Here is a 24,494-nt window from a genome sequence, read left to right on the forward strand (position 1 = left end):
ACCCTATCCAGCTCAGTCCAGTTCTCACCTGCACCCTCTCTCACTGGCTCTCAGTCCATGGAAATTCTGGCCCCCCGGAAACATTTGACAATATCCAGAAACATTCTGGATGTCACAGCTATAGGGCAGTGCTCCTGGCACCCAGTGGATAGAGGCCAGGCAGGAACGCCCAGGACAGTCTCCCACAACAAAGAACCACACAACCTAAAATGTGAATAATGCTGCTGCTGAGAAATCTTGCCCATTATGATTAAAGATACAGATTTTAAGTTCTGGACACTGGTTCATTATCTTGGATCTGGTGTTAATGACTCTTGGGATTCAGGTGGAAACAACTCTAATGCTGGGACAGTTTCTGCAGGACTCCCAGTTGACTCTCCAGAAAGATTGATGTGTTCAAGTTAATGTCCAAACAGGCTCGTATACTGTATGTTTACAGATGGGCATCGTGAAGAGCCTTCTGCTGCAGGGCACTTCTGTACATGGAGCCCTCGGAGAACATATGCAAACAACTGTGATTTGCAGGCTGGGTTTCCCATGTTTACTAATTAGTAATGGAGATTCTTAGAGAGTGAGTGCTTGGTTACCTAAGTCAGTATCCTAGCTCAGAGAGCATCTCCACTGTGGGGGAAGCAGCCTGCTTCATACATGACTCATTCCTCCGTGGGATCCCACAACCATGCACTGGTTGCATGGTTGATGCCATCACTCCTGACCACTAAAGGAGCTGGGAGTACAGAGTAATGCAAGGGGGGATGGTTCTTGGTGTCAGTTTCCTACTGTTGATAGACTCATATTGATCATTCTCCAAAAGCAATTCCTGACAACTAATCTTTGAGTTCTTTAAATACAAGATATATTTTCTTCAGGTGAAAATTACTGAATGTATTTTTTCTGTGGGATGAATAAAAGATCCTCTTCATTGATTTATTTCTCAGAATTCGTTCAGATTAAGGCTTTTTCTGTATTTGATTTCAATTTTTTCAGCTTTATTGAGGTGTAATAGACACAATTTTTAAGTATTTAAAAGGTAAAAAAAATTAAAATTATAAAAACCTTATATCCAACTTGAAAGAAAATAAATAAAACCTTATATCGAACTTGAAAGAAAATAAATAAAATAAAATAATGATTTGATAAACATTGTGAAAGGCGGATTAAGGCTTTTGGTTTGAGGATTTCAGCTTCCTTTTTAAAGAAGGTTTAAAAATATAATTTTCAAAAACTTGGGAGAAATAAGAATTTGTGAACTCCTAAAGGTGTGGTTTTGAAAGATTACTGTTTTATGGGTGGAAATTAGAGCAGTCTTATTATGTTAAGTATCAGGAAATATAGTAGTTTGTGTGCATGAGAGTATTGTAGATATCTGTATTATTCAAGGGCATCTCAGAATTTTAAGTTACACAAATATTGAAACCACTATATAAAATATTAACACTTCATAAATAATCTTTCAGTGAACATACTGTTTTTTAAAAAGCACCAGCTCTGAGCAACTAGAAGTGAGACAGAAAGGACACCTTACATTTCTCTGGTGGTTTGTGCATTGCTGAGTGCTTTCCATTCCATCAGCTCATCTCATTCCCATGGTTGCCTGTACAAGATATAGCATTAAAACCCTTTCATTTAAGAGGAAACAGGCCAGAAAGGAGTTTAGAAAGAGGATGAGACAGGTGGGAACAGATATTTAGCATCTCATGCGATACTGAAGGGCTTCCCAGGTGGCTCTAGTAGTAAAGAACCCACCTGCCAATGCAGGAGACCTAAGAGATGTGGGTTTGATCCCTGGATTGGGAAGATCCCCTGGAGGAGGGCATGGCAATCCACTCCAGTATTCTTGTCTGGAGAATCCCATGGACAGAGGAGCCTGGTGGGCTACAGTCCATAGGGCCACAAAGAGTCAGACACGACTGAAATGACTTAGAAGGCACATGACATTGAAGGAGCATACCTCCCTCCTGCCACCCAGCTCTCCAGGAAACAGAGTCACTTTAAAAACATGTAACTGGAGTCATCTTCTTAAAGGCCAGCTCAGAGGTTGTATTAGAGTGGACTGATCTCTTCAAAGGCTTCAGTTGACCCCACAGTAAAAATACCACAAATGTGTAAGTCTTGAACTATCCCTCACCTCACCCTCCTGAGGTTGGTGACCAGCTATCTTCCAAGGTTTAAATCAGTGTATGGTTTCCGTGGTGGCTCAGATGGTAAAGAATCTGCCTGCAATGTGGGAGACCTTGGTTCAATTCCTTGGTCAGGAAGATCCCCTGGAGAAGGGAGTGGCAACCCACTCCAGTCTTCTTGCTTGGGAAATACCAGGGACAGAGGAGCCTGGTGGGCTACAGTCCATGGGGTCACAAAAGAGTTGGAGACGACCTAGCAACTCAACAACAACAATAGTACCTACCTCATCCTCTTTCATGCCTTGAGAGAGAATGAAATGTGTCAACTCATGTCAAGCACTTAGCACTGTTCCCAGAACCCATGGAGTGCATCATCAATGTTCACTATGATCATTATTCTCGTTTTCACTGAACTGGAATGTCCAGGCAATATAGGCATCAGATATAAACAAAGGATGCTTATCTTGTAGAATCTAAGATAATTATTGGAGAGCAATCGCATGGTGAAAGAATCTCAGGGATGTGGTTTCAACTAAATGCCAGCTATACTGAGAAATAATAATTCCCAAGTGAGTAGTAGTTAAAAGGCAAGATTTGATGAAAAGCTTTTTACAAGTATGTTTGACTTCATGACGTTTTAGTACTTCTGGGCCTCTATATCAATAGGATCAACTGCTATTATCTGGTGAAAGATGCTTCTGGAGGCCGCTGGACCAGGAGCAGGCTGGCTGTGGAAGAAACGACCTCCTGGCAACTGCTCAGAATAAAAATATATTTCCAAAACTGGCTCCCGGTGATTCTAAGCTGGCGAGTATGAGATGGGGTCTGGGGTCTGTATTCTGACCAAGATCCCCAAGTGATTCTGGGGCATAGGGAAGTCTGAGACTCAGAGAACCAGAACCTGGATGCCTCCTCAAGACGTCCAGACATTTCAGAGAAGCGATGGAGTGGAAGCTGGGCGCAGGACCTGTGCCCCAGACCAGGGTAAGAGAAGGCTTTCCCACATGGTGGGATTCTAAATGGCTCTTTGCTTTGTATTTTCTCTCTCTTTGCTGAAGTTCTCACTGTGATCTTCCATTCTTTTCCCGATTTCAGTGAGCATGTTTATGACTGCAACTTTACGTTCTACCTACTGCATTGATTATCTCTGTTTCATTTAATTCATTTCCTGGGGGTTTGTCTTCTTTCATTTGGAAGATATTCCTTTGTCTCATTTTTGCCTATCAGGTTTTTTTCTGGGGGGGTGTTAAATGATATTTTTAAAAATTAGAGTATAATTAATTTACAATGTGTTAGTTTCAAGTGTACAAAAAACGATTCAACTATATATATATATATATGTTTGTGTATGTGCTCAGTCATGTCCATGACTGTAGCCCTCCAGGCTTCTCTGTCCATGAGATTCTCCAGGCAAGAACACTGGAGTGGGTTGCCACTTGTAGCTCCATGGGATCTTCCCAACTCAGGGATCAAACCCGTGTTGCTTGTGTCTCCTGCATTGGCAGGCAGATTCTTTACCACTGCACCACCAGGGAAGCCCATATATGTGTGTGCATATATATGCATATATATTCTCTTTCAGATTTTTTTCCATTATATTCAACTCTCTCTGCTTGTTTCTATGTATTAGGTGTATCAGCTACATCTCTTGACCTTGAAAATGTGACCTTATGTAGCAGGTGTCCAGTGGGCCCAATGGCACAGCTCCCCCAGGTCACCAGAGCAGAGTACCCTGAGGGCTGAATGCACCTCCTGTTGTGGTTGGGTCGTGATTGCTATGGGTATCTTATGGGTGGTGCTTGGCCTCAGGTTGGCGGTTTTGAGGCCTGGTTGTTACTGCTCTGGGCATGGTGATGTACAGGGCAAGACTCCTGGAATGGGAGCTGCTTTGAGAAGGCTGTTGGCAGGTTGGGCAAGGCTGGTCCTCAGAGGACTCCAGGACAGGGTGCATGGTGTTAGCTAAGTAGCAGAGAATGAGAGAAATGACATCAACCAGCACCTGGTGAGCAATGTGGAAGGAGAGGGGAGAAAAGGTATGCGCCAACACTTCTGTCCCCTGAGAAAGTCCCACCAGATCCCTTCCACTCAGCACATGTCCTAAAATTAATCAGTGAATCTTCTTGTATGATCCAGGTGTTCTCCAAGCTGCTGCCTCTGTGCTGGGACTCACAGCAAGTGAGTGTGTGCACAAGCAGGAACAACAGGTGAATCTTGGTTTCCCACAGCTCTGGGGCTCTCGTGAATGCGAAATCTTGATGCTGAGTTTTGAGTTTCCACCGTGGAGGAGGCTGCCATTAACCCCACCACAGAGCCGCCAGAACTTACACAGGACTGAGGAAACAGACTCTTGGAGGGCACAAACAAAACCTGTGCACACCAGGACCCAGGAGCAGTGACCCCACAAGAGACTGACCTGGACTTGCCCGTGAGTGTCCAGGAGTCTCCAGCAGAGGTGTGGGTCGGCGGTGGCCTGCTGCAGGGCTGGGGGCACTGAGTATGGCAGTGTGTGCAGGGGCCCTTCTGAAGGAGGTCACGTTATCTTCATCACTCCACCATAGTTTGGTCCCAGGTCAAACAACAGGGAGGGAACACAGCCGCTCCCATCAACAGAAAATTGGACTAAAGATTCACTGAGCATGGCCCTGTCCATTAGAACAAGACCCAGTTTTCCCCTCAGTCAGTCTCTCCCATCAGGAAGCTTCCAAAAGCCTCTTATCCTTCTCCATCAGAGGGCAGACAGACTGAAAACCATAGTCACAGAAAACTAACCAATCTGATCACATGGACCACAGCCTTGTCTAACTCAGTGAAACTATGAGCCATGCCTGTAGGGCCACCCAAGACAGACGGGTCATGGTGGAGAGTTCTGACAAAACTGGAGAAGGGAATGGCAAACCACTTCAGTATTCTTGCCTTGAGAACCCCATGAACAGTATGAAAAGGCAAAAAGATAGGACATTGAAAAATGAATTCCCCAGGTCAGTAGGTGCCCAATATGATACTGGAGAACAGTAGAGAAATGACTCCAGAAAGAATGAAGAGACAGAGCTAAAGCAAAAACAACACCCAGTTGTGGATGTGACTGGTGATGGAAGTAAAAGTCCGATGCTGTAAAGAACAATATTGCATAGGAACCTGGAATGTTAGGTCCATGAATCAAGGCAAATTGGAAGTGGTCAAACAGCAAATGGCAAGAGTGAACATAGACATTCTAGGAATCAGTGAACTAAAAAGGACTGGAATGGGTGAATTTAACTCAGAGGACAATTATATCTACTACTGTTGGCAAGAATCCCTTAGAAGAAATGAAGTAGCCATCATAGTCAACAAAAAAGTCCAAAATGCAGTACTTGGATGCAATCTCAAAAATGACAGAATGATCTCTGTTCGTTTTCAAGGCAAACCATTCAATATTCAATAAGGTGGCAAGAACACACAGAACTATCTTCATGACACAGATAATCACAATGGTGTGATCACTCACCTGGAGCCAGACATCTTGGAACACAAAGTCAACAGGCCCTTTGGAAGCATCACTATGAACAAAGCTAGTGGAGGTGATGGAATTCCAATTGAGCTATTTCAAATCCTAGAATATGATGCTGTGAAAGTGCTTCACTCAATATGCCAGCAAATTTGGAAAACTCAGCAGTGGCCACAGGACTGGAAAGGGTCAGTTTTCATTCCAATCCCTAAGAAAGGCAATGCCAAAGAATCCTCAAACTACCTCACAATTGCACTCATCAAAACACTAGCAAAGTAATGCTCAAAATTCTCCAAGCCAGGCTTCAACAGTACATGAACTGTGAACTTCCACATACTCAAGCTGGTTTTAGAAAAGGCAGAGGAACCAGAGATCAAATTGCCAACATCCACTGGATCATCAAAAAAGCAAGAGAGTTCCTGAAAAACATCTACTTTTGCTTTATTGACTATGCCAAAGCCTTTGATTGTGTGGATCACCAAAAACTATGGAAAATTCTTAAAGAGATGGGAATACCAGACCACCTGACCTGCCTCCTGAGAAATCGGTATGCAGATCAAGAAGCAACAGTTAGAACTGAACATGGAACAACAGACTGGTTCCAAATTGGGAAAGGAGTATGTCAAGGCTCTATACTGTCACCCTGCTTATTTAACTTATATGCAGAGTACATCATGAGAAACGCTGGGCTGGATGAAGCACAAGCTGGAATCAAGATTGCCAGGAGAAATATCAATAACCTCAGATATGCAGATGACACCACTCTTATGGCAGAAAGTGAAGAAGAACTAAAGGGCTTCTTGATGAAAGTGAAAGAGAGTGAAAAAGTTGGCTTAAAACTCAACATTCAGAAAACTAAGATCATGGCATCTGGTCCCATGACTTCATGGCAAATATATGGAGAAACAATGGAAACAGTGACAGACTTTTTTTTTTTTTTTGAGCTCCAAAATCACTGCAGATGGTGACTGCTGCCATGAAATTAAAAGACGCTTGCTCCTTGGAAGAAAAGTTACGACCAACCTAGACAGCATATTCAAAAGCAGAGATATTACTTTGCCAAGAAAGGTCCGTCTAGTCAAAGCTATAGTTTTTCCAGTAGTCATGTATGGATGTGAGAGTTGGACTATAAAGAAAGCTGAACGCCCGATGAATCGGTGCTTTTGAACTGTAGTGTTTCAGAAGAGTCTTGAGAGTCCCTTGGACAGCAAGGATATCCAACCAGTCTATCATAAAGGAGACATGTCCTGAATATTCATTGAAAGCTCTGATGCTGAAGCTGAAACTACAATACTTTGGCCACCTGATGCGAAGAAATGACTCATTGAAAAGACCCTGATGCTGGGAAAGATTGAAGGTGGGAGGAGAAGGGGACGACAGAGGATGAGATGGTTGGATGGCATCACCGACTCAATGGACATGAGTTTGAGTAAACTCTGACTTGAGTTGGTGATGGACAGGGAAGCCTGGTGTGCTGCAGTCCTTGGGGTCACAAAGAGTTGGACATGACTGAGTGACTGAACTGAACTGAACCCCAGTCTGTCAGACAAACCTCAGTCTTGTCTGTAAGATGATCCAATATGACATCTGGCCCTAATGTGGGGACTCATATCCAGTAGAAGATTGAGAAGGGAAACTGAGATGATGTATAGGATTCCTGAATAACAGTGCCTTCCTCAGTCCACTCTGGGTGGGAGGGGTGGGGATATGGTTGATGTGACCTCAGACTGTGACAGTGACCACAAGGTCATCTTTCAGGGCTCTCAACCTCTAGCACAGAACATCATCATTATTTGCTTGTCATTTGTCAAGCTCATGTTTATCTTGACAATGTTCTATCCTCTCTGTTGTTCTTCAGTTGCTCTGCTGCTGCTGCTGCTGCTAAGTCACTTCAGTCATGTCCGACTCTGTGCGACCCCATAGACAGAAGCCCACCACGCTCCCCCGTCCCTGGGATTCTCCAGGCAAGAACACTGGAGTGGGTTGCCATTTCCTTCTCCAATGTGTGAAAGTGAAAAGTGAAAGTGAAGTCGCTCAGTCGTGTCCAACCCTTAGCGACCCCATGGACTGCAGCCTACCAGGCTCCTCCATCCACGGGATTTTCTAGGCAAGAGTACTGGAGTGGCTTGCCATTGCCTTCTCCGTCTTCAGTTGCTCAGCCATGTCCAACTCTTTGTGACCCCATGGACTGCAGCTCATCAGGTTTCTCTGTCCTTCACTGTTTCCTAGAGTTTGCTTGAACTCATGTCCTGGAGTCGATGATGCCATCCAACCATTGCATCCTCTGTTGCCCCTTCTCCTCCTCCCCTCTATCCCCTCAGAAGCCTGTGTACTCCAAGAGCCAGTCAGATTTCTTCTGCAAGCAGACATGATGCTGCTCTACAGTACAGCCACCTTCTCACTTTTTCTCTATAAACAGACATCAGCTAGGATCTACTCATCCCCTCTCCTTTACTGGAAGGCAGTCACCAAGCCGTCTTTTAGCCCCTGGGGTCAGTGAAACTATTTTGACTTCCTCCTAAAACATGCCTTTATATATGTATGCTTTTATTCAGTAGGAGACACAGTTCTACAAAGGAGGAAGGCCCCAAAATCCAAATTAAAACCATTATCAGCTTTTGCTTGTCACAGCCTTACTAACTCATTCTATTTCCCCAACACTTGAAGACATTTTACATACTTGCACTCTTGTGCTTACTTGCATTCGGTGTAAGCTGAGTCTCAACTTACTCTTTCTCTCTAACTTTGCATGCACATGCTTTTATTCCTTGAGGATAGCCTATCAAAGCTATGTCACTGTTGTGAAGTTAAAATATGTACCCAAGAAACCCATCAAATGAGCAGAGCTTGTGACTTCTGCTAGGCTGCTGTGTAAGACGTACCTGGGGAATCAGTGTTCAAAAATCATCTTTTACTCCTTAACATTAAATATGTGAGAATAATATTGTTTGTTTGTTTGGTCTCAGAGAGTACACCTAAGAGTATACTCCTGAATTAAAATTTTATGAGGATAAAGTACGTGCACACACACACAGATCATGAGACACTTCTACTTTGAATATATAATAAAGCTATACTGAATGAAATATTAGCAAAGTGAATTCATCATTGCATAAAAGTAATGCATCATGACTAAACAGAGCTTATTTCAGAATTATAAGGATGTTTTAATGAGGAAATTTGTTAATATTACCAATTACATTAATATTAGCTTGGCTAAAAAGTTTGCTCAGTTAGTGAATACATTGTTCAATAAAGCTCTTGGTGAAAATGAAAAATGTGTCTTGGTACTTAAATCTGAATAAACTTTTTGGCCCACCTAATAGATATAAGAAGAATAATTTCATCTGAATGTAAGCCCTCAAACTTTCAAAGAGTTCATCATCCTTTCCTGATAAAAAGCCTTAGCAATCAAGGAAGAGACAGAAATTCCTAACCTGATAAAAATGGTCTAATAGAAACCTAAAAGAAAGCTTCATTTTTAATGCTAAAATTTGACATTTACACCCATGAATGTCTGGATTAATGTGAGGATGCTGTGCTGAACAGAACAATGGCCCCTCAAACATGTCCATGTCCTACTCTCTGGAACTTGTGGATATGTTATCTTACAGGGCACAAGGAATTTTCCAGATGTGATTAAACTGAGCACTTTAATTTAAAGGGGGAGGTTTTCCTGGATTATCTGGGAGGACCCAGTGTAATCGTGAGGACCCTCATATGTAAATGGAAGAAGTAAGTGAAACAGAGTTTGCTGGAGAGAGAGACTGGAAGATGCTACACAGATGGCTGGGAAGATGGAGGAAGGGGTGGTAAGGATGTAGGCAGCCTGTTGGGCAGGGGACGGATTCTTCCCGCAGAGCCTCCAGAAGGCACGAAGCCCTGCTGATACCTGGGTTTTAGCCTAGTGACACCTGTTTTGCACTTTCAACCTCCAGAACTGTATGATCACTAGTTTATGTTGCTGTAAGCCACCAAATGTGTCGTAAGTTGTTACAGCAGCAACTGGAAACTAACACAGATGCCCACCTCCACTTGGAGGTCATAGCCAGTGTAACAAGAATTGAGTTATGTCTATCGGAGAAGAAAAGGCAAAACTGTCATTATTTGCAGATATGTCTTTCCAGCAGAAAATCAAATAGGATTAATAGAAATAATACTTTTTAAAGATCTTTTTAATGTGGTTCATTTTTAAAGTTTTTATTGAATTTGTTACAATATTGCTTCTGTTTCATGTTTTGGTCTTTTGGCTGTGAAGTATATGGGATCTTAGTTCTCCAACCAGGGATGGAATCTGCACCCTCTGAATTTTAAGGTGACGTCTTAAACACTGGACCTTCAGGAAAGTGCCATTGAAATAATAGGCTTATAACAGAGTTCAGTAAGAGGCGCCCAGAATGAGACCAATATGAAAAAAGAAATAACTTTCCTGTAAACCAGCAATAGCCATTAGAAAATGTGATAGGGACAAAAAGAGTCTATTCATGGTCACAATAAAACTATAAAATATCTAGAATCAAATCTTTTAAGTATTACAAATCTCCATAAAATGATAAACTGCTACTGAGAGACATTTAAAAAACTGAATGATTCCAGAGACAGTATATTATTGACTAATGTCCATTTACTTCTTAAGCTAATCTGGAAATTTAATACAATCTAAATCAAAATTCCAGCTGAGGTTTTTTATAAAATGTGAGGTCTAATTTCACCTGAGAAGGAATGTCCCCAGTGGTCCAGTGGTTAACACTCTGCACTCCCCATGCAGGCGGCCCGGGTTTGATCTCTGGTTATGAAACTAGATCCTGCATGCCATAACTAAGACCCAGCACAGCTAAATAAATACATAAATAAATATTTTAAAATAGAATAGATGTCAACTGAAGAGAAAATGAGGCATAGCAGCCCCACCATAAAGAAAAGAGCACCTTGATAGAAAACATTTAACACTTATTAATATCTTAGTATGAGAATAGCTTCTAAAAACCAGTAAGTACCTCATAGAAATTAAAGAGCCTCTTGATGAGGGTGAAAGAGGAGAGTGAAAAAGCCAGCTTAAAACTCAATATTAAAAAAACCAAGATCGTGGCACCTGGTCCCATCACTTCTGACAAGTAGAAGAGGAAAAGGTGGAAGTAGTGACCGATTTCCTCTTCTTGGGCTCTGAAATCACTTTGGATAGTGACTGCAGCTATGAAATCAGACGACCATTGCTTCTTGGCAGGAAAGCTACGACAAGCCTAGACAGGGTGTTAAGCAAAGACATCACTTTGCCGACAAAGGCCCATACAGGCAAGGCTGTGGATTTCCCAGTAGTCATGAACAGATGTGAGAGTTGGACCACAAAGGAGGCTGAGCGCCAAAGAATTGATGCTTTTGAACTGTGGTGCCGGAGAAGACTCTTGAGAGTCCCTTGGACAGCTCAGAGATCAAACCAGCCAATCTTAAAGGAAATCAACCTTGAATACTCGTTGAAAGGACGGATGCTGAAGTTGAAGCTCCAATTCTTTGGCCACCTGATGCAAAGAGCTGACTCACTGGAAAAGACTCTAATGCTGGGGAAGATTTGAAGGCAGGAGAAGAGGGCAACATAGGATGAGATGGCTGGATGACATCACTGATTTAATGGACATGAACTTGGGCAAACTCTGGGAGATGGTGAGGGACAGGCAAACCTGGCATGCTTCAGTCCATGGGGGTCACAGAGTCAGACATGACTTGGCAACTGAAAACAATAACAACCTCACAGAAGTGGACAAAACATACACATGGGCAGGCACTTCACAGAAAATAATATGACCAATAAATCTTTAAAAAGAATCTTACCTTCACTATTAATTATGGACATGCAAATTCAGATAAGAATGAGATGATTTATTTTTTACCCATTAGGCTAGACAAATTAAAAAAAGATTAACTATTCAGTGTTAGTCAAGTTATGGCAAAATATTCCTGGTGAGGATAGAAATTGGGGCAGTTTTGGAAAGCAGTTTGACTATATCTATAGAAATTTATGTTTAAAAAATTTTTTGAGCCCTGAAACCATTTTTCACAAGCAAAACCATTTCTTGAATGAACTCTAGCTCAGGGAAAAGTAGAGCACGGCTGTTTGGTTGGAGTAGAGGTGGGGACCCTGCTCCAAGATCCCCCTCACTCTGTGTCCCTCCCCACCCCCCACAATACCTCCACACACATCAGAACCTTGTGGACTTAGACTCCAACCCCCCAGCCCAGGGCAGCGTCTAACATGTATCTTGAGTACGTCAAGGACCAAAATGAAAATGCATTGTAGGATTTTATTACAGTATGGGACCGCTCAGTGAAGTGAATCAGCCTCAGATAATCAAATCTTTCCCTATAATACCAAGAGTATTACTCCCAGACTTATCTCATCACTGTGTTTGGAACAAGCAGAGCTGACATGGAGTACGAGAAGCTTTTTGAAACAAAGAAAAATTCCATCTAAACAAGGTTGACAAAGCAGCTGCTAGGCATGATGCTTAATCAAGGAAAAAATAAATAAAGCAGACCAAGCAAGAAACACCTGGATCAGAAATATTGGAACAAGCCACACAAACAAGATTGAAGAAGTCTGAAAATATGTTGGATGGGAATGGAAAAAGTGAAATCGTTGAAGCGTTTTATTTGCAATTTGTAAAGAAAATTTTAAATTTATTTAAAAAAAGCTTTCCATCGATCCAACAAAAGATGCTTGGGTGCTATGAACGTGTGAAGACTCATTTTGTGATATAGAGCCTTGACACTTCTGAAGCCCTTCTCAAACAGTACTTCCTATTTATAATATTTATAGTAGGTTGTTTTACAAAGCTCATGAGAGTCTAGCTTCTGCTAGACTCTCAATCTTTGAATTCAGTCCCAGATGACCACCAAGGGAATTGCCTGCATCTAGTATGAGGCGTCCCAGGTGGCACTAATGGTAAAGAACCCACCTGCCAATGCAGGATATATAGAGATGTGAGTTTGATCCCTGGGTCAGGAAGATCCCCTGGAGGAGGGCATGGCAACCCACTCCAGTGTTCTTGCCTGGAGAATCTCATGGACAGAGGAGCCTCCTGGGCTACAGTCCATGGGGCTGGATATGATGGAAGCAACTTAGCACAGCACAGTTTGAGGCTGAGTCAGGCAGGAGGGACGAGAGGGGATTACAGCCCTCGCGGGGCTGGTGGTAAAGAATTTACCTGCCAATGCAGGAGACATAAGAGACACAGGTTTGATTCCCGGGTTGGGAAGATTCCCTCCTTCAGGAGGAGAGCATGGCACCCCACTCTAGTACTCTTGCCTGGAGAATCCCATGGACAGAGGAGCCTGGTGGGCTACAGTCCATGGACTCACAGTGAGTCAGACACGACTGAAGCGACTTAGCACACCTGCACCCAAGTGTGAGTTGGTGAGCCCTAAGGGAATTCAAGCAAGAGAAGAATACCTCTGTAAAAATGCAGGATGCTGGCCCCAGAGACAGCTGAGATGCATATGAAAGAAATGACTTTAATAATCCCAGACTCTTGCATCTTCCCGTACATAGAAGAGCACAAAATTCCTTAACTTGATATCTGGTTTTCTTTACTTAACAATAAACTCTGATGTTCAGGCTACCTGCCCCCTTTGTCACCAACTTGTATATAGCCTGACTCCCTCTTCTGCCTCCTCAGAGCAGCTTCTCAGGGCTACTGCGATGCCGTCCCCTGGGCCCAGTGTCCTAAACATTCCCACCAAATAAAACATTCGCTACTTTCAGCTTGTGACTGATTTTTCAGTTGACATATGCATGATTTCATTTAATCTCCCCCCAAAATTTGAAAAGACTTTTGTAACATAGAAGGCCCTATGCTTAGAATTCCAGGGTTTTGACTGTTCTTTATTAATACCATTTCGACATTTAAATCCCCCAAAAGATCACCATGATCAAAAAGTCTTCTCACAGGTCCAACATGGTTTATTAGAGAGAGAATGCTCTGGAAGAAGTAGAGGCAGTCCAACTTTAAAGAAAATGATGGACAAAAGTCTGTACAGCACATAAAATGCCAATTGGCGTCTGTGCCAACTGTCTCCCCGGGTACCTGAGGGCCATGTTGTGAGCCGCGGTGCCCAGAGCTCTCCTCCCCAGGATGCAGAGCGCGAAGGACAGAGTCACCAGAGGAGAGTCCTCATCACTTTCTAGGGGCTTCGAGGGCTGGAAGAGCAAAGACGTTCATTCAGCTTTCATGTGGGGTCTGGCAAGCACTTACACAGAACAACAAATGCAGAGGTTTTCCACGAGGCAGCCACCATGGTCACCTGGGTCCCCCCACAGTGACTCAAAGGACGGTAAACTCTGCTTCCTGAGGCAGTTTCTCTGGAGGTTGGACATAAAAACAAATTTAAATGGGGAACTTACTTTAGGGAAATAAAGGGGCTAACATGTGGCTGGTTGGCCTAGTTTCCTGGAATTGTGAATACGCTACCTTGGGTCAGGAAGATAGTCAGAGATCGCAGTCAAATCAAAGTAAAAGTCACTCAGTCATGACTGAGTCACTCAGGTCTGACTCTTCGTGACCCCATCCACTGTAGCCCACCAGGCTCCTCCAGGCATGGGATTCTCCAGGCAAGAATACTGGAGGGGGTGGCCATTCCCTTCTCCAGTGGATCTTTCTGACCCAGGGATCAAACCCATGTCCCCTGAATTGCAAGAAGATTCTTTACTGTCTGAGTCACCAAATGAATTTGCACCTTAACCCTGTCCAAGACCTACCTTAACCCTGTCCAAGGCCCACCTTAACCCTGTCCAAGGCCCACCTTAACCCTGTCCAATGCAGGGGGACAGGTACAGCAGCAGAAACAGAAGTGTAGGAATCAAGTACAAATGAGGGTTTTCTGTTCCTTCTATAACGAGGAGCCCACTGAACTGACCATAAGTCCACAATCAACAACTAAATAGAGTGGTTCATCCAGGCTTAAGAAGAGGAGGAGGGGAAGATGCAGAAGGAACTTAAAGTTAAAATATCTTTTGCAAGCAAAGCAAGATAATTTCATTTTTATGAGCTAGCTGAGGAAAGAAGAGTGCCCTTATTGTGTTAGCCAGGATCAGCAATAGATTCTTGACTATTTTAGCCACCAGTGGAGGCTCCGCGTGCGTTAAAATCTCAGCACACGTTCTCCCAGCTGCGTCTGGAGGACCGACTCTGCCACCGACTTTCTCCCACCTGCTTTCAATCACTCATGAAAGGTCAAGGACCTGGGAGAGTGTCATAATGTGGTTTACCAGGTCACATAGCACACTTCATCAGCTGCTGAGAAGGCAGTTTTCAACCTGGATATACCATTTCCCTCAACAAAACATCATGAGAAGCAGAGATAACAAACTCCTTCCACTGGCCTCCCTTCGCTTTCTCCTCCCGCCTGCTTCCTTGTCTTTCTTTGATAAGATGTCATTTTCCTTGTTCTCATTTCTAAGAGGCGGTATTCATCTTCAGAAGCATCCTCAGCATGTGAGCAACAATGCACAGACACATACAGACAAAACTACCAAAGCAGCTTGGGCCAATCTGACTGCTGAACAGAATGGGCTTGTCCACAATTCAATAGGTTCAGTAAATCCTCTGCATTTCAGCCCACATACACTCTGTTCAGAAATCTCGAAAAGAAACTCTAAACAAAGAAGTGTCCAGAGTTTTAAAGCCATGATCGAGGCTTAACACTGTACCAACTCTGAGCACAGTAGAAAGGAAAATGCACTTTCCAGGTGCCTTGCTTGGAGACATGATATATGAATTTTTCCATTCATTTTAACTGCTAAATAAACATTTGTCCAAATACTAGTGTCCTTTCTCTCCTCTATTTCGTTACAGTCTACCAGGGCTTCCTTGGTGGCTCAGATGGTAAAGAATCTGTCAGCAATGCAAGAGACCCGGGTTTGATCCCTGGGTTGGGAAGATCCCCTGGTGAAGAAAATGGCTATCCACTCCAGTATTTTTGCCTGGAGGATCCCAAGGGCAGAGGAGCCTGGCAGGCTACAGTCCATGGGCTCACAAAGAGTCAGACACAACTGAGTGACTCACACACACAGAGTATAAGAAAGAGATGGTCTTTACAAGGCTCCTTGTTTCTTAACTTACACTCAGCTCCTCCTCCCTTACCCACCTCTTGCCTTTTCTGGGCACAGTATTGAATCCACTCCAGATAAACGTTGCAGTAGCTGGCTCGTGTGATTCCTTGGAGACATGGGACATAGTCATCATCAATGTTCATGTTGAACATCGCAAGGTCACGCTCAATGTAATGCCACTTGGCAAAGGGCTGCAGGGACTTCAGAAGTGATTCATTTTTGATCCAGGACGGCAGTTTGGGGGATGTCACCATATAGTATATTATACTCTGCCGAGAGAAAGAAAGGTTTTGAGCCCAAAGCCTGAAAGACTTAAAATTTCATCTCCTAAAGTAAATCACTCTCAGGGACGAAAGACACGTGAAATCCCCATATGCAGTACCATTTGTATTTCCTGCTAGATTTAACGCATCCACTGGAGCCATTCTAAAATGTTCGCTCTTGGTCACTGGAGGGAAGAGGGAAGTGAGAAGAGCAGAATGCTAGCGGAATCTCAACGCTAGCTAGAACGGAATCTCAGTGGTGAGAAAGAATGGCAGTCAGAGAGAAAGCATCATCCTTCTCAGAGATGCACACAAAAGCACTGTGGTTCCTCTGGGTTTCCCGGAGGCCAGGCTGGGCTGATGCTGCTGGAAGAAATCTGGGCAGGTCCTCGTCCAGGGCCTCAGAGCAAGAGTGTGTCATGAGCTAAAGCAACATGGTTGTTATGGAAAGTACTTATGATGCACAGTTGTACACACACACAGACATAATCCTGGGTATCCAGACAGTGGACATCTGAGATGTCTTTAAAAATAACCCCAAGTTTCCTCCTCCATCAGACACTCCACTTAGAAGTCCAATTTGGGAAAATGCCAACCTCGGGCTTAATGATTCTGAGCTACAGATTTTTTGAAAGCCATCTTGTAGTTTTCGAATGAGTTCATCATTCAAGAAGGCTAGCATCCAGCCTGGAGAAGTAAACATATGATAGAGAAAAACACAACCTAAGTCCGCCGTGGGCATGTCGGGAATAGACGGGAGTATCTGTGGATGAGTCCTTTCCAACTTCACTCTTCCTTCATTATCACAGGAAAAGGCACGTGGCTGGTGTCACTGGGGCTAAGACAGACCAGGGAACACAGTTAGCATCCTATCTGCGAATTGAGAGTGATGAGGAGGGGGCGGGGCAGCCTTCCATGCAAGGAGGCAGTAATTAGAGCTCCTATAAAATCAAACATTTCATTGATGGACTCCTCTGATTATCAAAGGCATTCTTACCAGGTGAGAAGACAGAAAGTAACACACATGGGGTGGACGCGAACAGGGCTTAGGCAACGGGAATCTGTGGAGGTGAGTGGGCAGAGGGGCCTTTCCTAGCTCCCCAGCTCTCCTCCTCTTCTTCTGTTTGGTTGGGACGTGAAATCCACAGTGCCAAGGTTGGAGGTTGCCAAGGTGTCTGATTTCAGGTTACTGCAGGGGTTTGAACAGCTGAGTAGACGGACATACGTGGTCTTTGGATTTGGGCAAACCACAGCAGACGTCTGACTCAGCTTCTCTCTGCTGTTAGGACCGAGGCAGCCCGCTCACTGGGGAAGGTTCATTGGTGGCTCATGTGTGTGGTCCTCTCTCCTTCTTTGGGGCACAGTCTCTATTAGGCTCCATCATCCCCCGACCCCCAACTGAGGAAGCAAGAAACACGAAGTCTGCAGAGAGTAAAGCGGAGTTCACGTTTCCCCGACCTCTGCAACCCTGGTGGCCTTAGAAAACCCCTTCAGTGGAAGGAAGGAAGCAGAGGAGGAGGGAAGGAGAAAGGAAATGAGGAAGAGGCCAGGGGAAGCTGAAAGCAGACACGCAAAAGAAAGACGCGCTTAATCATGGCCATTTTTCATCACTGTTTTGAGGTTTAAAATGAGATGATGCATCTGAAGCACTTAGCACCTGGCCTGGCATGTGGGATGTGTGCAAAAATCACATCATCATCATATCTTTGGCTTCTCTGACTTACCTACCCAGCAAGCTTGAGGCTCAGGTTGGGGAGCAGAGCCCAGGAGAGGTTTGGAGCAGGGGATCAGGAGGCAGGAGACAGCCAAGCCACCCACGGTCAACAGAGTACACATCTGATATTCAAATATGTAAATCAAGAATCTGGAGGGTATCCTACTGCCCACCAGCTGGCAGGACAACTTAAAGCTGCTAAGTGTTCCATCCAAAGTCGCGAGCCAAAGAGGAAACATGACCGTGACCAAAGGCACAGCTTCTTAGCTGACAATTATGAAGGGAAGAAAGATATTTGGTCTGTCTAAACATTTGGCACGAGCAAACATCTGGTCTACTTTTCCCTCAATATGTGCTAATCACGTGTACCAGACAGAAATAACAAACAAAAAAATGGAAAGTGGAACATTAACCTTTTCATTCATTTCTAGGGAGGAATGAAAACAACCCCTTCACCGATGAGGTCAGAGTAGTTAACAAGGACTTTGAATCCCAGGGATTCAAACTCGTTTCTCTAGTTCTGGCAAAATCTTACAGTGTTGGCTTCTGAGTGGGCTTCCCAGCGCTGGGCTTTCCCACATCGGAGGGGAGCCAGTACCACATCCTTTCACTGTGGGAAAACAGAACTACTTGAACTGGCTGCAAACTCTACTCCATCTCCCTTTATTTAGGCAGAGATGCTGTCAATGAACAGTGTGAAATCCTTCAGAATCTGTCAGGATGAAATGGATCCCATAATAGGCAAAGCTAAGTCAGGATGGTGACACAAATTGATGGTGTACAAACTGATCCAAATTGAAAGCAAGGACTTCCTCTGAATTAGGGCTTCCTTGCTGGTTCAGATGGTAAAGAATCTGCCTGCAACGTAGGTTCGATCCTTGGGTCAGGAAGATCCCACGGAGAAGGGAATGACTACCCACTCCAGTTCTTGCTGGGAGAATTCCACGGACAGAGGAGCCTGGCGGGCTGCAGTCCCTGGGGTCACAAAGAGTCAGTCATGACTGAGTGACTAACACACACACACCTCTGAATTAATTTGCCGTATCTGGCTCCTCCAGCGGGGACCCTCCTGGTTTCTCATTTTAATTGTAGATCAGCATATTCTCTCAGACAGCGCATCCCAGGAAGAGGACCTGGCAGCAGTCCAGCATGTTGGGGTGTTGGGCTTATGTTGGCCTCATCATCTGCAGGGCAGGTGACAAGCACATCTCCTTTCTAAGAGCTGGGCAGAAGCAACGGTGGCCGAGAAACCAGGCCCTCATTTTCCAGCAGAAATCTCATTTCTTGCTGGTTAAGAAGGTTTGAAACGCTGATGAATGGAAGAGAGATGGAGGAGGCACCAGGGAAAACCTCCAGTCATCAGGAAGGAAATGATTTCAAATATATTCATGGTGGGGGGGAGAGCTGACCCAGTTTATTAGGAGATTAAAAAAAAATCCTTTTGTGTAAAGGAATTATTCCAAGTTTTTCTTCCTGTCCAATGAAAAATAAAAAGAATGAAACCAAACCCTTGAAACTTGAACCAATTCAGGGCTACAAAGGCAACTGGCAATTTTGTTTGCAGAGGAGCCTAGGTCAAAGAAGAAAATATTCCATTTGTTTTTGCTCTAAACTGCTGCTTCTTCTGTCCTAATAGCCACTCAGCACTTCTGAAATTTCCTTTAACTAACTGTACCAGGGAGGTGAACATAGTTTCTGAGCTGCCCATCCCCAAAGGGCAGGAAGGCACCAAGGGTGATGTCTGGAGGAAGCCTCACGTGAACAGGCCTTCTTGGTGCTGATGTGAATGACCAGGAGGTACTGGCATGAGCTCCACCTGCCACCAATCTCAGTGTCTCCTGAGCGCTGACCGAGAGTTACAAAACATCTCTTCCACTGAGCACAAACATCTAATGGTCCCCACATCTAGTTGAGTATCAAATCACATCAGTTCAGTTCAGTTGCTCAGTCGTGTCTGACTCTTAGCAATCCCATGGACTGCAGCACACCAGGCTTCCTTGTCCTTCACCAACTCCCGGAGCTTACTCAAACTCATGGCAATCGAGTTGGTGATGCCATCCAACCATCTCATCCTTTGTCATCCCCTTCTCCTCCTGCCTTCAATCTTTCCCAGCATCAGGGTCTTTTCTAATGAGTCAGTTATTTGCATCAGGTGGCCAAAGCATTAGAGCTTCAGCATCAGTTCTTCCAGCATCAGTCCTGTTCAAGACTTATTTCCTTTAGGATTAACTGGTTTGATAGCCTTGCAGTCCAAGGGACTCTCAAGAGTCTTCTCCAGCACCATAGTTCAAAAGCATCAATTCTTTGGTGATCAGCTTTCTTTATAGTCCAACTCTCACATCCATACATGACCACTGGAAAAACCATAGCTTTGACTATACAGACCTTTGTCGGCAAAGGAATGTCTCTGCTTTTCAATATGCTGTCTAGGTTGGTCATAGCTTTTCTTCCATGAAGCAGGTGTCCTTTAATTTCATGGCTTCAGTCACCATCTGCAGTGATTCTGGAGCCCCCCAAAATAAAGTCTGTCACTGTTTCCATTGTTAACCCACCTATTTGCCACGAAGTGATGGGACCGGATGTCATGATCTTAGTTTTTTGAATGTTGAATTTTAAGCCAACTTTTTCACTCTCCTCTTTCACTTCCATCAAGAGGCTCTTGAGTTCCTCTTTGCTTTCTGCCATAAATCACCTAGGGAGCTTATTTTAAAACATAGGTACTTCCCAGGCACACAGAATGGGAATTTCTGGTAGGATGTGGCGATCTACAATCACCTGGCTAGCTGGGGGAGCCTGATGCTACAGCTCTGCCCCTGCCTGCTGTCCTGCTGGCTCATAAGCCATGCCCTGTGCCCCTCTCCTACCTGCCCAAAGCTCCTGTGTCGGCATCACTGCTTGCACGTATAAAACAGAATCAAGGAACTGTCTCCACAAGTCCACTATTATCTAGCAGGTTCTGGGGGCCACCCTCAGCCCTCCACCATTCGCACATTATCTTGGATTTGTTTTTCAGTTTGCAAATTCTCATTTTGGAAAACGTACAGGGAATTGGGAGCCACATTTCCAGGAGTTAGGAGAGGAGGACTGTGAAGGGAGAGACACATCAAAAGGCAGGTCCCAGCACGGAGCCCCCAGGCTTCTGGAAAAGCCAAGTCAGGTGGGCCAAGACGGGCCACCTCAGCCCTTTGCTCTTGCTCGCTCACAGAGGCCTGCTGGCCCCACGATGTGGGCCTGGTCTGTCTGGGCCATGGAGAGGCTGTTTGTGGGGAGCTCCACGTCCACAGGGCTTCCCTGATGGCTCAGCGGGAAGGAATCTGCCTGCAATGCAGGAGACACAGAAGATGCAGGTGCCATCCCTGGGTCAAGAAGATGCCCTGGAGGAAAGCATGGCAACCCACTCCAATATTCTTGCCTGGAGAATCCCATGGACTGAGGAGCCTGGTGGGCTGCAGTCCACAGTGACTCAAAGAGTCAGACACAGCTGAGCGACCGAACATGCACACAGGCCAGGTTCTCAGAGACAAGGCTCAGTCCTGAGCTCTGCCCTCACCACGCATGCCTGGGCAGGCCCCTCAGACCCCTGCCTGCACGGGAATCTCACCCTTCCCGACTGGACAGCCAGGACTCTGAAGTCCACATTACCTGGAACCTTCTTTGTTCATTCAGAAACAGTGGGCACCTCCAGCGGTAAGTCATCACAGGAAGGCCTGAGGATCCACAGAGTGAGCAGGGGTGTGTCTCCTGGGCTCAGAGAGTTACCAGAAGGGAAGGGGAAAGGGTTTCAGAGGAGGCGGGGTGAATGCCAGCCTGGGCCCCAAGGCAGATTGTAAGAGGAGCTGGCACGTGAGCTCAGTTTGGACTAGACACTGTGAGCATTGGGGGAGCACAGGGAGGAGGGTAGGGCTGCAGCCATGCAAAGGTTGGGTGGGGGGAGGGTGCACAGGCAAAGAACAGGGGTGGGGGGTGCAAAGCCTAGTCAGAAACCACAGCAGATGGCTCTGGGTGGCAGACAAATAGCCTTGCGCTATTCTCCCTGTCTTTTTTATGGATTGCAGTTCAGCAGTGCATTGTGTTTCTGGTGTGCTCATGAGGGGAGGTGAGCCCAAGGTCCTATTCTGCCATCTTGAATGGCCCCCTCTGTCTTGCCCTACCCTTGAGGCACTGTGGGGAGAGAGCAAATTAGCCACGGTGGTGTGTTCAGGCTCTCTCACCCCACGTTTTGTAAATGAAGACTGTGTAACAGCTGAGCTCACTCGCAGCGCTGTTCATGTGCGTCATGAGGCTCTCGCTTGATCATGGGCTCCTGTGTGTGATACGCCTGTGTGGGCTTCACCATGAAAGCCCTGGCTGCTGCTGCGCTGGGGCCACGCTGGAGCGACATCATGGTTATTTTATGTGAGCTTATGCAAGGAGATCCAACCAGTCCATTCTAAAGGAGATCAGTCCTGGGTGTTCATTGGAAGGACTGATGCTAAAGCTGAAACTCCAATACTTTGGCCACCTCATGCGACGAGTTGACTCACTGGAAAAGACTCTGATGCTGGGAGGGACTGGGGGCAGGAGGAGAAGGGGACGACAGAGAATGAGATGGCTGGATGGCATCACCGACTCTGTGGACATGAGTTTGAGTGAACTCCGGGAGTTGGTGATGGACAGGGAGGCCTGGAGTGCTGTGATTCATGGGGTCACGGAGAGTCGGACACAACTGAGCGACTGAACTGAACTGAACTGATGCTATGGCTCCGTTACAGCTCTGTTATGGTTCTGTTGTGGCTGCTGCTACGGCTGCTAAGTCAGCCAGGAGAGAGGCTGTGCTGTGGCTGCCGTGCTAGCCAGGAGAGAATAAACGTGTCTGCGGTTCCTACGGCTCCTTGCGTCTTCTTCCAGCCTCTTAGCTCGAGCCTTGCATGCTCTGAGTTCAGCGAACAGTGTGAACAGCAAGACAACTGGCGTCACAAACAGGATTTGCGATACAGGCACCAAGGAGACATGTGGCCTCCGGGCTCATTAATCTGACCCCTCTAGACCTCTAGCTGCCCTCAGACTAAGCTCCCAGACCCTCTCCCGGCTGTAGTCAGCCCCTGGATCTAGCTCCCCTGCAATGACCACATCTTGTTGCCACTTAGGAACTACACCAGATCCTCAAGGGACCCTCTCCTTCTGGACGGAGGTGTCAAGGAGAGCTGGTTGCCATTTAACATCAGTTTTCTCCTTCCCTCCATGACACACACGTTCTCTCTGGGTTCATGGCTGCCCAGAACATCTTTCCAGACCCTCTTGAAGCTGGCATACGACAACATTCTGGCCAATGGGACACAGCAGCAGCATTCTGTGGCAACTTTCAGGAATCTACTTAAGGAATAGCTGGTGCACACCCTTGGCCTTCACTTTCTGGGCTCCTTCTTCCACCCATTTGAGCCTGGAGATGGGTGTGCTAAGTTGCTTCATTTGCATCCGATTCTTTGCGACCCTGTGGATTGTAGCCCACCAGGCTCCTCTGCCCATGGGAATTTCCAGGCAAGAACACTGCAGTGGGTTGACCTTTCCTCCTCCAGGGGATCTTCCCGACCCAGGGATCGAACCTGTGTCTCCTGCTTTGGCAGGTGGGCTCGTTACCACTAGCACCACCTGGGAAGCCTGTCTTGACACTCAAAATGGTGGAGCTGGGAGCTGGAAGAAACCTGGGTCCCTGAGAACTTGCAGCAGAGCTTCATTTATGTGTGAGAGGAACACATGTGTGTGAGTCACTGGGATTTCACGACCCACTGCCAAGTCTAATGTCAGCTGATAGACTGCGTTGCCCAAAGTTGACTCTGTATGAAAAACTTCTTGGACCTCAGATGCAAAGGCCAGGGGAACACATGGAGTCATGACACAAAAGATTGCAACTTCCTGATTCACTTCCCAAATCTTCCCCAATTTGTGTGAGGTTGGACATTTATTATTTTGCATGAGGTTTGGATGTAAAGTTTTACATCTGTCTAACATACACAAAGGTGGTGAGCATGAATTGCTCAAGCTGTTTAAAATATTCTGCCACAGAACAGGGTCTCCCCAGTGTCTCTTGTTGCAGTCACCTTGGGGTGTGATCATTAAGAGTTCTTTGCCCTTCTGACTTTCATAGTCTGAATTCTATTTCCTGAACAATCAAGCAGCTATTTTTGCTGTGGATGCTGAGGCTCCTCACAGGAGTTACTCCCAATTTCTAAACATCCTTCTTTGTAGTTGACAGAAACTCCCAAAACTTCAGGCACCTGTGTCATCTTTTGATTTTGTATTTTCTTATTTCTGCTGGACCACTTGTCTCAGCCTCAGCTCATAGGGAGTTTGGGGTCTCAGATGATGAGCTTCTTCATTCTGAATGGCACTAAGATGTGGACCCTTTTAAAGACTATGCAGGGTCTGCACCATGCAAAGTAGTCCCTCAGAAGAGAAGCCATCATAGACATCCTCACACACAACTGCCTCTGCCTGTCCTAACCCTTCAGAAAATACTTTCACCCCGATTATCACTCTGCATCTTGGTCAAGTCTCACATTTGTCCCCCAGGAGACATATTCCAAACCAGGACCTGTTCTGATGCTGAGTACATGTTGGACAGATGCAGGTACCCAGCAACTGAAAAAAATGTGCTAGTCCCCACATGAGTGAAGAGAAAAGGCTGCCATAGCTAATCCTGATGGGATCATTTAGCTATTTTTGCAGTTTTATCATGAGCTTAAAAAATTCATTCTGGTTCTAAAAAGTAGAAATTTGCAGAGCCTTTAAATTAATACTTATAATTCATGAAAGTTTAGGCTTGGTCACATTT

At 45.3% G+C, this 24,494-nt stretch overlaps 1 protein-coding gene across 2 annotated transcripts in view; it reads right to left on the minus strand.

Annotated features, from left to right (window-relative positions):
* Window positions 1-24,494, minus strand: part of PCNX2 (pecanex 2) — a 309,056-nt gene that overhangs the window by 26,544 nt on the left and 258,018 nt on the right. For both annotated transcript variants that reach the window (XM_055424272.2, XM_088842460.1), the window contains 2 exons: window positions 15,742-15,975; window positions 13,683-13,795 (listed from right to left, as the gene is read on the minus strand). In XM_055424272.2, coding sequence (XP_055280247.2) covers window positions 13,683-13,795; window positions 15,742-15,975 — 347 coding nt within the window. The remainder of the gene's footprint in view (window positions 1-13,682; window positions 13,796-15,741; window positions 15,976-24,494) is intronic.

This window comes from Moschus berezovskii, chromosome 12, assembly GCF_049115385.1.
Source record: "Moschus berezovskii isolate FMDL1 chromosome 12, NW_MosBer_1.0, whole genome shotgun sequence".
Taxonomy (NCBI): domain Eukaryota; kingdom Metazoa; phylum Chordata; class Mammalia; order Artiodactyla; family Moschidae; genus Moschus; species Moschus berezovskii.